This window comes from Dendrobates tinctorius, unplaced genomic scaffold (genome assembly GCF_039654945.1).
Source record: "Dendrobates tinctorius isolate UK_male_01 unplaced genomic scaffold, ASM3965494v1 ptg000062l, whole genome shotgun sequence".
NCBI classification, from domain to species: domain Eukaryota; kingdom Metazoa; phylum Chordata; class Amphibia; order Anura; family Dendrobatidae; genus Dendrobates; species Dendrobates tinctorius.
In genome coordinates, this window is record NW_027361730.1 from 3,184,068 (window position 1) to 3,198,856 (window position 14,789).

General features: G+C 43.5%; 1 protein-coding gene across 1 annotated transcript in view; it reads right to left on the reverse strand.

Moving 5' to 3' along the window:
* The window catches only part of LOC141092856 (uncharacterized), an 82,550-nt gene that overhangs the window by 6,621 nt on the left and 61,140 nt on the right, over nt 1-14,789 (reverse strand). Inside the window, exons 14-15 of the mRNA XM_073579171.1 lie at nt 11,149-11,247; nt 6,181-6,369 (exon numbers count right to left, since the gene is read on the reverse strand). Of these exons, the coding sequence (XP_073435272.1) occupies nt 6,181-6,369; nt 11,149-11,247 (288 nt within the window). The remainder of the gene's footprint in view (nt 1-6,180; nt 6,370-11,148; nt 11,248-14,789) is intronic.

A 14,789-nucleotide genomic window follows, 5' to 3' on the forward strand; every position in this document is an offset into this window, starting at 1 on the left:
TATTGGTAGGCCGATATCTCTCTGTTCACGTATACATACCCCTTGTGTTATTTGCGATACACTTATAACTGCCATGCCTTTATTCCAAGTCCTGTCCTCATGAGGCACCTTTTATAATTATTAATGTATTGTGAAATGTACTTAATAAAGATTTAGGCTGGAGTCACACACAACCATTAAAAATTCGGTCCGATTTTAACGGTACGAAATCGCACAAAGAATTCTTGTCCAGAGATCCGTCTGTCATCCCATTTTCCAGCGATGAACCGATTTTATTCGCATCTAAGCATCAAATTGACATCCAATGCCAATGCCTGATGCTCTTTCCTGTTGACCTGGAGAAGTCTTGCGATTTAATCGCAAGTCACACGTGTGGTGCGTTTTCAATGCGATTTTTAATCGCATCCATAGACTTGCATTGTCGAATCCGATCCGAAAATCGGTGACAATCGCAGCAAGCTGCGATTGTCTCGGTCCGAGGAACGGATCCGATAAAAAAATGCATGATGGGAGCAGCACCATAGAATAACATTGGGACCAATGCAATGCGATTTTTTTATTGCATTGCATTCGTCCGATTTAATCGCTAGTGTAACTCCAGCCTTAGATTGCTCAGAATTCTATGTTCACTCCCTTTGTCTATTGACGCACCGTCTCTTAGACAGTGTTGAAACATCATTAGGAGGCTGATGTGGCATTTAAACTTTATTTGGGTAAAACCTGGTGTCAGGTTCCTTTAAAGCGGTTTTATCCTAGTTTGGCTCATTATTGCTGCTACAATATATATTCCCAATTGTAAATAACCTTGATATTCTTGTTAAAATGGATTTGTAGTTTAAAGCTTCTGTAAATCTATACTCATTTGTATAAGACTTGATTCTGACACTATTCACAGTAGAATTGATTAAAATAATTATTTATTGTTTACTTAAAGGCATAAAGTACTATAAACTTGCAGATATGGTGTTAATCTGTATGTTAATAGCGTTCTGAACCTGCCTGGCACCCATACTTATAGCTCCGCTTTTGGAAGGAAATTAACTTTATTCCCCCGACAGCGTTTGGCGTTCAGGCACGGGAGTGGGTCTGGCACGGTTTCAGACTTCTCTCTGTATCAAAGCTGTAACCGTGCCCCTGGCACTGACTGACAGCCAGCTTTAACCCCTTCATGACCCAGCCTATTTTGACCTTAATGACCTGGCCATTTTTTGCAATTCTGACCAGTGTCCTTTTGCAGGACGTATCCTAGCGATTCCGAGATTGTTTTTTCGTGACATATTGGGCTTGATGTTAGTGGTAAATTTAGGTTGATAATTTTTGCGTTTATTTGTGAAAAAAACGGAAATTTGGCGAAAATTTCGCAATTTTCAAATTTTGAATTTTTATTCTGTTAAACTAGAGAGTTATCTGACACAAAATAGTTAATACATTACATTTCCCACATGTCTACTTTATATCAGCACAATTTTGGAAACAACATTTTTTTGTTAGGAAGTTGTAAGGGTTAAAAGTTGACCAGCGATTTCTCATTTTTACAACAAAATTTACAAAATCATTTTTTTTAGGGACCACCTCACATTTGAAGTCACTTTGAGGGGTCTATATGGCAGAAAATACCCAAAAGTGACACCATTCTAAAAACTGCATCCCTCAAGCTACTCAAAACTACATTCAAGAAGATTATTAACCCTTTAGGTGCTTCACAGGAACTAAAGCAACGTGGAGGGAAAAAATGGACATTTTAATTTTTCCAACATAAATTTTCTTTTAGCATCAATTTTTTCATTTTCACATGGGTAATAGGATAAAATGGACCCTAAATTTTGTTGGGAAATTTCTCCTGAGTACAGCGATACCTCATATGTGGTCATAAACCACTGTTTGGGCGCACGGCAGGGCTCAGAAGGGAAGGAGCGCCATTTGACTTTTTGAATGGAAAATATGCTTGAATATTTAGCGGTTGCCATGTCGTGTTTGGAGAGCCACTGCGCACCTAAACATTGGAGCTCCCCCACAAGTGACCCCTTTTTGGAAACTAGACCCTCCAAGGAACTTATTTAGATGCATAGTGAGCACTTTGAATCCCCAGGTGCTTCACAAATTGATCCGAAAAAAAAAGTACTTTTTTCACATAAATTTTATTTAGCCTCAATTTTTTCATTTTCACATGGACAACAGGACAAAATGGATCCTAAAATTTGTTTGGCAATTTCTCTTGAGCACACCAATACCTTATATGTGGTCATAAACCACTGTTTGGGTGCACGGCAGGGCCCGGAAGGGAAGGAGCGCCATTTGACTTTTTGATTGGAAAATTAGCTCCAATCGTCAGCGGACACCATGTCGCGTTTGGAGAGCCCCTGTGTGCCTAAACATTGGAACTCCCCCACAAGTGACCACATTTTGGAAACTAGACCCCCAAATGAACTTATCTAGATGTGTGGTGAGCACTTTGAACCCCCAAGTGCTTCACAGAAGTTTATAACGCAGAGCAGTGAAAATAAAAAATGATTTTTTTTTGCTCAAAAATGATTTTTTTAGCCCGATATTTTTTATTTTCACAATGGTAACAGGATAAATTGGACCCCAAAAGTTGTTGTCCAGTTTGTCCTGAGTATGCTGGTACCCCATATGTGGGGGGAAACCACTGTTTGGGCGCACGGCAGGGCTCAGAAGGGACGGAGCGTCATTTGACTTTTTGAATGGAAAATTAGCTCCAATCGTTAGCGGACACCATGTCGTGTTTGGGAGCCCCTGTGTGCCTAAACTTTGGAGCTCCCCCACGAATGACCCCATTTTGGAAACTAGACCCCCTAAGGAACTTATCTAGATGCATAGTGAGCACTTTGAACCCCCAGGTGCTTCACAGAAGTTTATAAAGCAGAGCCGTGAAAATAAAAAATATTTTTTTTCCTCAAAAAATGATTTTTAGCCCACTATTTTTTATTTTCACAAGGGTAACAGGATAAATTTGGACCCCAAAAGTTGTTGTCCAGTTTGTCCTGAGTACACTGGTACCCCATATGTGGGGGGACCACTGTTTGGGCACACGTTGGGGCTCGGAAGGGAAGTAGTGATGTTTTGAAATGCCGACTTGATGGAATGGTCTGCGGGTGTCATGTTACGTTTGCAGAGCCCCTGATGTACCTAAACAGTGGAAACCCCCCACAAGTGACTCCATTTTGGAAACTAGACCACCCAAGGAACTAATCTAGATGTGTGGTGAGCACTTTGAACCCCCAAGTGCTTCACAGAAGTTTATAAAGCAGAGCCGTGAAAATAAAAAAAAATTTTTTTCCTCAAAAAATGATTATTAGCCCAATATTTTTTATTTTCACAAGGGTAACAGGATAAATTTGGACCCCAAAAGTTGTTGTCAGTTTGTCCTGAGTATGCTGGTAACCCATATGTGGGGGGGGACCATTGTTTGGGCACACTTTGGGGCTCGGAAGGGAAATAGTGATGCTTTGAAATGCCGACTTGATGGAATGGTCTGCTGGTGTCACGTTACATTTGCAGATCCCCTGATGTACCTAAACAGTGGAAACCCCCCACAAGTGACCCCATCTTAGAAACTAGACCACCCAAGGAAATAATCTAGATGTGTGGTGAGCACTTTGAACCCCCAAGTGCTTCACAGAAGTTTATAAAGCAGAGCCGTGAAGATAAAAAAAAAAAAAATTTCCTCAAAAACTGATTTTTAGCCCACTATTTTTTATTTTCACAAGGGTAACAGGATAAATTTGGACCCAAAAGTTGTTTTCCAGTTTGTCCTGAGTACTCTGGTAGCCCATATGTGGGGGGGGACCACTGTTTGGGCACACGTTGGGGCTCGGAAGGGAAATAGTGATGTTTTGAAATGCCGACTCGATGGAATGGTTTGCGGGAGCCATGTTACGTTTACAGAGCCCCTGATGTACCTAAAAGGTGGAAACCCACCACAAGTGACCCCATTTTGGAAACTAGACCACCCAAGGAACTAATCTAGATGTGTGGTGAGCACTTTGAACCCCCAAGTGCTTCACAGAAGTTTATAACGCAGAGCCGTGAAAATAAAAAATATTTTTTTTTCCATAAAAATAATTATTTAGGCCCCAATTTTTTATTTTCCCAAGAGTACCAGGAGAAATTAGAACCCCAAAATTGTTTTGCAATTTTTCCTGAGTATGTTGATACCCCATGTGGGGGTAAACCACTGTATGGGCGCACGTCGGGGGTCGAATTGGAGGGAGCACTGTTTAACTTTTTGAGCGCAAAATTGGCTGGAATAAATGGTGGCACCATGTCGCGTTTGGAGACCCCGTGATGTGCCTAAACAGTGGAAACCCCTCAATTCTATCTCCAACCCTAACCCCAACACACCCCTAACCCTAATCCCAACCCTAACCATAACCCTAACTACAACCCTAACCCTAACACACCCCTAACCCTAATCCCAACTCTAAACCTAACCACAAGCCTAATCGTAATCCCAACCCACCCCTAACCCTAATCCCAACCCTAATTCCATCCCTAACCCTAATTCCAACCCTAACCGTAATTCCAACCCTAACTCTAATTCTAACCCTAACTCTAACCCTAACCTTATTTCTAACCCTAAACCTAATTCCAACCCTAATTCTAACCCTAGCCCTAACCCTAATTCCAACCCTAACCCTAGCCCTAACACTAACCCTAATGGAAAAATAAAAATATTTTCTTTATTTTATTATATGTCCCTACCTATGGGGGTGATAAGGGGGGGGCGGTGATTTACTTTTTTTTTATTTTGATCAAAATAAATGAATGAATCTGCAGCGTCGCAGATTCCCGGCGGGCGCACTGCGCATGCGCCCGCCATTTTCCAAGATGGCGGCGCCCATAATCCGGGACGGCGGCAAACCGGGACGGCCAGAGGGACTTTGGAGCCACCGTGCAGGGTGAGAGGGGGTGATCGGAGGGCGGGGGGGACCAGAGAGAAGGGGGGGGGAGCAGATTATGACAGCGGCTGCCGATCGGCGCCGTCAGATGGTGGCGGCGGCCAATCACCACTGTCAGTCAGTTGCGGGGGGTCGGTTCAGTGTCTCCAGCCATGCCGATGCTATTTCAGCATCGGCCATGGCTGGATTTGTAATATTTCATCAAAATTCATTGATGAAATATTACAATCGCTCTGATTGGCAGTTTCACTTTTAACAGCCAATAAGAGCGATCGTAGGCATGTGGGGGCTAAGCCACGCCCCCTGGGGGGCTAACTCTAAGGTGTCCTCTGTGTGCGGGTCGGGTGACCTTTCAGTGACCCCGGTCACCCGACCCGCAAGGGGAGCAATCAATTCATGACACCACATAGGAGTCATGGGTCGTTTTGGCACGACTTTTCATGACGCCTATGTGGCATCAAAGGTCGTGAAGTGGTTAATGCTGAGTCAGGTGTCATTCAAGGCCGGGGGCACGGTTACCGCCACCACTTTCTATATGGTGACTGAAACCATGCCAGCATCACCCCCATCGCGGAACACTGACGGGAGGAATACAATTAATTTCCTCCCAGCAGTGGGGCTATAAGTATGGGTGCAGATTAATCCCATACACGCAGGTTAATAGCGTTTTTTCATGTGACAGTTTCATTTTAAAAAGGACCTGTCACTTGACTTGCCTTAAATATGTAATTTGGAGTAAATAATGCTGTTCTCCTGAATCTGCCATTGTTTTTTTTGTTCCTGTACCTCTCCATTCCTGAGATATGACCCTCTCTTCCTGCTTGTTAGCCAAGGGTGCATGATCCTCAGTTCTTCTATGTGGGCGTCTTCTTGAAGATCAGACCTCCTTGGCAAACGATAATAAATTTATAGGGTAACAAAAGACAGAGGGAAATATCTGATGAACCAAGTGGTGCAAGAAGGAAAAAATTGCCAGAATGAGCAGAACAGCATTTGTACCAAGTTAAAAAAATGACTTTGCATGACAGATAGTCTTTAACACATGTCTGAGTCACTCGAAGTTTGAAATCACAGTTTTAATAAGAACATGGTTTCATTCACCAGTACAAAACACATGCAAATTATATTTATGTGTCACTTCTGTAATTTTTGGCACATTTTATTTTCAGCATTACATCTGTTTTCTACATCACTACTTTTACATTTTTACAGTAACAGATATACATCTTCAGTCAATCCAATTTTTTTCTTTTTTACTTACCCTTAGCATCTGTCTTCTCCTGTCACTGGCACATTTCATCTCTGCCTCCCTCTGTAAATCTCTCAGTCTTTGCATGGCATCCTGCTGCTCTTTCAGAGACAGGCGGATGAACACTTTCTCCCTCTGAAGTATAGCCTGTCCAGGTGGTAGTGAGCAGATCTGTGGGATGTAACTGCTTACTGCACATTCCTGGTGATAAGGGCAAAAATAAGTATTTTTTTGGCATTATATGTGCATTTCTCCAACAACTAACTTTACGATGGGATACTAGCATCTCAGTATTATTTATTAAATTAATCTTTTGGATGTTAAATATGCTAATATCATTGCTTTTAGGACAACTATCCTTACTGATTTATTCTGATGATTCATTCTATGCATGTCACTGCCTTCCTTGGGATGGAATCTCAAATGAAAGTTACCTTAACAGGGTGCCTTTATTAGAAAATACCCTTCACATTTACCTATTTAGCTAATCCCTATATGTGTTTTTATTACTGTATTTCCTCCAACATTTTGTTTGAGAGGAGTCTCAAATGTGACTTCATAGGAGGCTGGGGCTGCACTCACTCACCGCAGCTTCCATCTCCCCTTGTGGAACAAGACGTCACAGGGTTCAGCACTGCAGTTACTTACTAGCTTTTTACATTGCCTCCCCCTCTGAAGATGCCCTGGATCCTGGGTTATGGATGCTGTGGGGAGGTGAGTGCAGCACCGGTGCTCACCTTCTATCTCCACCTCTGCCGTAGATTATAACTGAAAGAAGATGTCATTAGGGGGGAAGATAGAAGCAGTGAGTGACATCAGTGCCGCCCCACAGCTTCTAGAACCACCCTCAAATGAATTGTCATCAGGGGGCGGCACTGGTGTCACTCACTGCTTCTATCTCCCCCCCAGCCCCCCGATGACATCTTAAGGGGGTTTTACACATAGCAATATCGCTATAACGTCAACGATTTTGTGACGTCATAGTGATATTGCTAGCGATATCGCTATGTGTGATACTTACCTCCGACCGGCTCCCCCGCTGTCCATCGCTGATCGCGCGAGAATGTCCGGCTCCATTTCCCGTCATCAGCTTCCTGCTGTGACGACGAGCGACGCGTGGAGGTGGGCGGGAGGACATCAGGATCGCTGTGTGTGAAAGGTGAGTATCGTGCGCTGCGTCGCTGCTGCATCGCTGTGAGATCTTTCTGTGTGAAAGCTCACTAGCGATCATTTAGCGATGCACCAGCGATCCTGGCAGGGTCGTATCGCTGGTCGGATCGCTGGTGCATCGCTAAATGTAAAAGGGCCTTTACACAGAAGCTACAGTGAGAAACTAATTCCTGCAGCGCTGCCCCCTTGGGACGTCCTGTTCAAGGAGGAATGATGGACGCCGCAGGGTGTGACTGCAGTCTCCGTCTCCTGTGATGTCACATATGAGACGCCTCTCAAATGAATGTCGCAGGAACTACAGTAAAAAAAATTTAGAAATTAGCTAGATAGGGAAAAGTATAGGGCATGTTATAGAAGTGGTTAAGGTGTGAGGATCAATATTTAGAAAATATATTTTAGGTGTCGAACCACTCCTTTAATGATAACTGTGCAGTTTGTCCCATAAGAATACAAAAGGTTACACATTTTGTCATTTGCTTCTTAAAAGAAAGTTCAAAACATCTCATAACTGAATATTAATAGATTATCTCCACAGATCAATATTACTGAATACTCATAGGTTATTATGATCACAGATCAACCTCATCAGGGGGATGATATAGTGAAAATGGACAAACCTTTAAACAACAATTTGGTATGGTATTTATCCACAGTAATGAGAAACAAAGCCATTTGAATTATATGGTTTTTCATATGACATCATAGTAAAAACAATATAGTTTTGGAAGGTCTTCAAATTAGGTAAATACAACAAAACTTGACACTGTAATCATTTAATAAAAAAAAGACCAAAAGGCAGAAGCTGTAGTAATTAAGAGGGTAAGTAGCAGCTGGGTACTTCTAATCAAATGCCATTGATTAAGTGTGACCACCTACATAAAAGCAGAAGTTTTGGGAGATTGCTGGCCTGGAGCAATCAGGCACATGCAGTGCCAAAGTGGAAAAGGAATCATGTATTCAATGGGAATTTACAGTAAAAACTCTGCGCTGCCGTGGGGATAAATTCCAGAAGAGAGATGTCTTAGATTCACAGATTCACAGTGGCTTTATTCAACTTGTTTCAGGGGTCTCATGCCCCCTTCATCAGGAAATACCACAGGTATGTCAGTCGAAAACCTCTTGTTTCTAATAAGAACATGGCAGCATGACTAAAATTGAAAAGTTGCATCTGAGCCACAGTAGAGATGTTTGGCTATAATGCACTGCACCTCATTTGGTGAAAATCAAATACAGCATATCCGCCCAAATGCCTCAAACCAACCATCAGCACAGTGGTCGAGGGATGATAATATGGGCTAGTTTTGCAGCCTCCAGACCCAGACACCTTGCAGTTACTGAGTTGACTATGAACTCTTCTCTATACCAAAGTGTTCTAGAGTCAAATGTGAGGCCATCTATCCAAATGCTAAACTTTGCAGAAATTGGGTCATGCAACAGGACAATGATCCTAAGTATGCCAGCAAATTGGCATCAGAAGGAAGGAAAAAGGAAAAGAATTAAGGTATTGCAATGGCCCAGTCAAAATCCAGATCTAAACCCAATTGAAATGCAGTGTTGGGCGACTATAGGAAAGCTGTGTATAACTGAATGTCCACAAATTTCAATGAGCTTAAGCAACTTTGTTATCAAAATTGGGTCAAAATTTCCACAGAATCATATTAGAGACTGATAAAGTCATACAGAAAACAATTACTTCATGGTAATGTTGTTAAAGGGAATCTGTCACCAGATTTTTCCCATATGATGTAAGGTCCGTACCTCTACTCCCTCATACACAGCATTTTAATATGCTGTATATATGCCCCCAATCTGACCTGCAAGACAAGAAAAAGACTTATTATACTCACGTACGGAGAGGTCCGGTTAATTGGCATCACTGGTCTTGGTCCAGCGCTTCCTCTCTTCCTGCGATTGCCATCCTCCTTCAAAAAAGAGGCAAAAGAGTGCCGAAGCATGTGCACTGCAGAACTATACTCTGCCCTCGACAGGGCAGATAGAAGTATACCTACGCAGGAGCGTGATGCTGACACTGTGTGGATGATGTAGGATGCGTTATCCTCACAAAGCAGTGAAGGAGGACGGCATCGCAAGAATAGAGGGGGAGCTGGATCAAGACCAGCTATGCCTATCAGACTGGACTGCCCCGTCGGTGAGTATAAGAAAATGTATTTTTCTTGTCTTATAGGCCAGATTGAGGGCCTATAGGCAGCATATTAGAATGCTCTATATCAGGGCTGAAGGGTACTCGCCTTACCTCATATGTGAAAACCTGGTGACTGGTTCTCTTTACAGGGAAATGATTGATTCATGGGTGTACTTCATTTTTCACAAACTGCTTTTGCATTGACTTGGAGTAATTTGTAATGTGTTCTTCATCAGAGGTTGTATTTACCTAATGTTAAAGGGAACCTGACAGCTGATATATGCTGCTTAAACCACGGGCAGCATGTATCAGTCACTGGCTGTATGATCTCAGCCAGATATGTTTGACTCTGAAACTCTGCAGCATTTCATAGAAAAACATACTTTAAAAGCCGTTGAGGACCAAGATCCATGGGAGACTAATCGGAAAGGCCTGTCCTTGGCCTTCTCCCCTCCTTGAGTGATGGGGCTCTTCCTTTGTGTATGTATAGAGAGACTAGTCAGTCATTGGCAGCAGGCAGGGAGAAGCCTCTGAGGACCCGTCTGCCTCACTTGTCTTCCTTGGGCCTTGGTCTCCGGATGCTTTTAAATTATGTTCACTGAAACACCGCAGCCTTTTTTCGAGTCAAACATACATGACTGCAATCATAGCCAGTGGCTGACACTTCCTGCCTGTAGTATTATGACCTGTGTAAGGTAGCGCTGTCATTCAGAAAGTGGATTCTCGCTTGGCAGCCAAATAATCACATCCGGCACAGGTTTTCCATAAAACTGTCTCAGTCCATGTGGTTTGTTCATGAATAATTTACCATCAAAGCAATAGAAAACAGCATAGCGTCCCAAACAGAGCTTCACTCTGCCCAGCCTGTGGTCACACAGGTTATGCAATGTTCCATACGCAGGCTCTTCAGCCTCACATTTAGCTCACCCGTCAGAGTTCCCTCATGGCCGCTTCAGCTCACTGTAGATGTCCCTTCCCTCCAGGGAACTATCAGGCACGCGCAGCCATTAACACAGCATTCACTTGCTGTCAGGCAGGAAGCCCCATCTCCCAGTGGGACCTTCAACAACGGACCAACCGGGTCCAAGCATTCACCCATGTGACCTACCCTGGCCACCTTATATGGTCCGTAGCCATGCCCACCGGGTCACATGGCTATGACCTCATCACAGGTCCTTCACACACTCCCATAGCCTTTTACTACAGGCGTTTTCAGACACACCCCTGGGTGGATTTGTAGGTAGCTAGATCCACCCATCTCTCCAGCTACCTGAAGGCTTCTCCCTAACACATTGGCATGAAAGATCAGCTCTGCTGATCAGCACATAACCAAGCCTTTATCTCAAGGCCACCCACCTTGATATACATTCCGATCATTCAGCATCCTACTCCTATCAGGACACTGGAAATGCTTATATGCCTGTCCTGGGACACCCACACAGCGCCCCCTAGCGGACACAGTGGTCACTACACCACACCTGATATATAAAATCTTAGAATTCAAAGGTGTACTTAGTTTTTGTCATAACTGTATACTTTTGCCATATGAAGGCAAGTTTTATGTTTGAATTCTAATTTAATTGTAAGGGTTAGGGTCATTAAAGTGTAATACAATTAGAAATTTTTTTTTTTACAAAAAACTGAAAGTGTAAATAAAATAATGTCACCTGCTTCATTGTGCCGAGATTTGTCTCTGAAATATTCTGCAGTGTGGCTGATTTCACTTGATCATCATCAAAACTGCGCAAAGGACTTGACAGCTGTTTCTATTAGGCAGATGAAAAATGGATTTTATCTGTAAATTATTAAAGATGTGGCATTAAGCAATGTTTCCTAAAGTAGTCAATGCTATTTGGAAGCCGTTAGAGCTGTGTTTCCCAAATCCAGTCCTCACTGTCCTCAGTACATCATGTTTCAGGATTTCCTTAGTATTATACATGTGAGAGAACATGTGACAATTTCTGATACCTTAATAATGATTCCATCCCCTGTGCAATATCAAGGAAATCCTGAAAACATGATGTGTTGGGAGCCGTGAGGACTGGAGTTTGGGAAACATTGTGTTAGGTGGTTATGGAGCGCCCCACCAGGGCCGTGGGTTACTAGGTACTGGGACGATCAGGCTCTTAAAAGGGGATGTCACGATGGCAGTGACCCGGTCCGTGGCCCTGGGCGTCCAGAAATTAAATAGAGGAAAGTTATGTGGTGTTTAATCGTGACGCCTACCCGTGGTGTTTGGCAATGGGTGGCCCACGCTGCGGTTTTGGTCCTCTGGAGCTGAAGGTGATGCAGCAAAGATGGTTCAGCTCCCCATGGGTAGAGCGGGGCCCCAGGGGTTATATATTTGATTGATTGTTCAGATGGTGGTGAACGTTGGGGTGCAGAGAATAAGAGAAGGACACAGAGAGATGCAGTTTTCTTTACCTTTTACTTGAAAGTAGTTGCAATCTGGGGTACCACATACAGATGATGGACTGAGTCCAGCTCGCCTGGAGGCATTCAGGGGATCCACCCTGTCAGGTGGGGTTGGGGACCTTCCTTCTGCGCTTTGTTTTCGGGTCCCTGCTGCTTGTAGCTAAGCTGCGACCCTCTCCTGCGTGATGGTTCCTAACCTGTATGGCAGACAGCGTGAGCCTATATCACGGTTACCGTCCTTTTCACTGTCAACCCGGGCTCTTGGTCTGCTACAGTGCCTTCAGGTGTTCAGTATCGCCAAGTCCCCTGTTGTGAGTTCATTCTCTGGTCCACCAGTGGTGAGTTCGCCTTCCAGACTCCCTCTGGTGGTGACAGGAGGTGGTGAGGCTGATTTGGTCAGTGGAGATCTACCACCTGAAGGTGATGATGACGATTGGACCTCAGGAATCTTAGATTGGATTTAAGACTGCCGACGCCCTAAGTCAGTGCTGGTGATTGCTTCAGGCTGCTCAGGTCTTGGTTTTCAGCTCTGTTCCAGCCTTCTCAAAGCTGTGTTTTTGCTAATGTTCACACTTGATTTTGTTGGTCTATTCAGTTTTTTGTGTGTTCAGCCAGCCTCGGCTGGGCTGTGCTGAATTTCCACTCTTATTTATCTGTATTTGCCAATTTGCTTTTTAGTGCCTTATTAGATTGGCTTCTTTTTGCTCTGTCTCAGAATATTTCAGAGTGCTGATATAGTGGGAGAAGTCTAGTGACTTCAGGGTTAATTTTGTTATCAGAAGTGTTGGACATTATTTTTTGGGTTTTTTGGCAGATTGCAGACAGTGTCTTTCCTTTCCTGTTCTTTATAGTTAGTTGGACCCCATCGTTTGCTCAGCCTATTTTCCTGCCTGTGTTTGTGTTTTCATCTTGCTTCACCGTCAATACATGTGTGGGGGCTGTCTATTCCTTTGGGGTCTGCTCTGGGGCAGTTAGTTTTCCCTTTTCTTGTTTTAGGTTTATGTAGTCCTCCGGCGGTTACAAGGCGTCTAGGAACATCGTAGGAACGCTCCACTGCTACTGTTAGTTGTGTGGTTAAGATCAGGGATCTGCAATCTGCATAGTTACCAACCTCTCTGGTTTCTTGGGACTTAGCTTTTTGTTGTTCCTCCTCGGTGACCCATTCATAACAGTCCCCTGTACTCCAGATTCGGCTGTCAGAGCGTACAGCTCCTGCCCAGCCAAGGACTCTGGCGTCCCTTTTTATATCAGCGCTTTGCTCTGGGGTACACAATTTTAGTTCCCCAGAGCCTCTTGTCCCTGCTTCTGTCCCTTCCCTCTTCACAGACCAACTCCTACTCTCTAACTGTCCTGTCATGAGCGCAACTGCTCCCGTTTCCTTGACAACTCTCTTGTTTACTCAGCTGACTTTTTACTGACTCACTAACCCCACCTGCTGGCCAGAATTTATAAGGAGGCTCCCCTTTCTGACCTGCAGCAGGAATTGTCATGTAATCTGTGTTACCTGGCATGGGAGTCCCCCTCGTGCCTCCAGGCATGACATCACCCCTTAGAGGGAGGCAATGTCACTATGGCAACCAGACTCTGGGGTGTCACAGTTACATGGTGACATGTCTTTAAAAAGAAAAGTCTTACCATCAGTTAGGGTGTCAGTGCAATGTGCACTCCGCTCTATGATATACAGTCATGAATGAAAGTGCTGGCACCCTTGAAATTATTCTAGAAAATGAAGTATTTCTCCAATAAAATTATTGAAACTGCACATTTTATTATACATATTTTTATCTCCTTTGTGTGTATTGATTGGAACACAAAAAAAACATAATTTGGCCATAATTTCACACGAAACCCCAAAAATCAGCCAGACAAATTGTTAGCATCCTCACCTTAATATTTGGTTGCACACCCTTTGTAATAAATCACTGCAATCAATTGCTTCCTATAACCATCAACAAGTTTCTTACGCCTCTCAACTGGAATTTTGGACTATAATTCTTTTGCAAACTGCTTCAGGTCCCTAATATGTGAAGATTGTCTTCTCCCCACAAAAATGTTAAGATCTCTCCACAGGTGTTCAATGGGATTTACATCCGGACTCATTGCTGGCCACTTTAAAACTCTCCAACGTTTTGTTTCCATACATTTCTGAGTACTTCTTGAAGTATCTTTGAAGTCATTATCCTGCTGGAAGATCCATGACCTACTACGCAAACCCAGCTTTCTGACGCTGGGCGCTATATTGCGACCCAAAATCCTTTGGTAATCTTCAAATTTCATGATGCCTTACATGATGCCTACAGTCAATGCACTCTGTGCCAGAAGCAGCAAAATGACCCCAGAACATCTTTGAACCTCCCCCATATTTGACTGTAGGTACTGTGTTTTTTTTTATAGTAATCATTCTATTTTCGGTAAACAGTAGAATGACATGCCTTACTAAACAGCTCCACCTTGGTCTCATTTCTCCACAAGATACTTTCCCAGAAGGATTTTGGCTTACTCACGTACATTTTGACAAACTGCAGTCTAGCTTTTTCATGTCTCTGTGTCAGCAGTGGGGTCCTCCTGGGTCTCCTGACATAGTGTTTCATTTCATTGAAATGTCGATGGATAGTTCGCGCTGACTCTGAGGAACTTTGAGCCTGCAGGACAGCTTGATTTTTTTGGAACTTGATTGGGGCTGTATAACCACCCCGATTATCCTGCATTGCAACTTTCATCAATTTTTCTCTGCTGTCTGCATCCAGGGAGATTAGGTACAGTGCCATAGGTTGTACACATCTTGATTATGTTGTGCACTGTGGACAAGTGAACCTCAAGATCCCTGGAGATGAACTTGTAACCTTGAAATTGTTTATCTTTTTCAACAGTTTTGGTTCACAAGTCTTCAGAC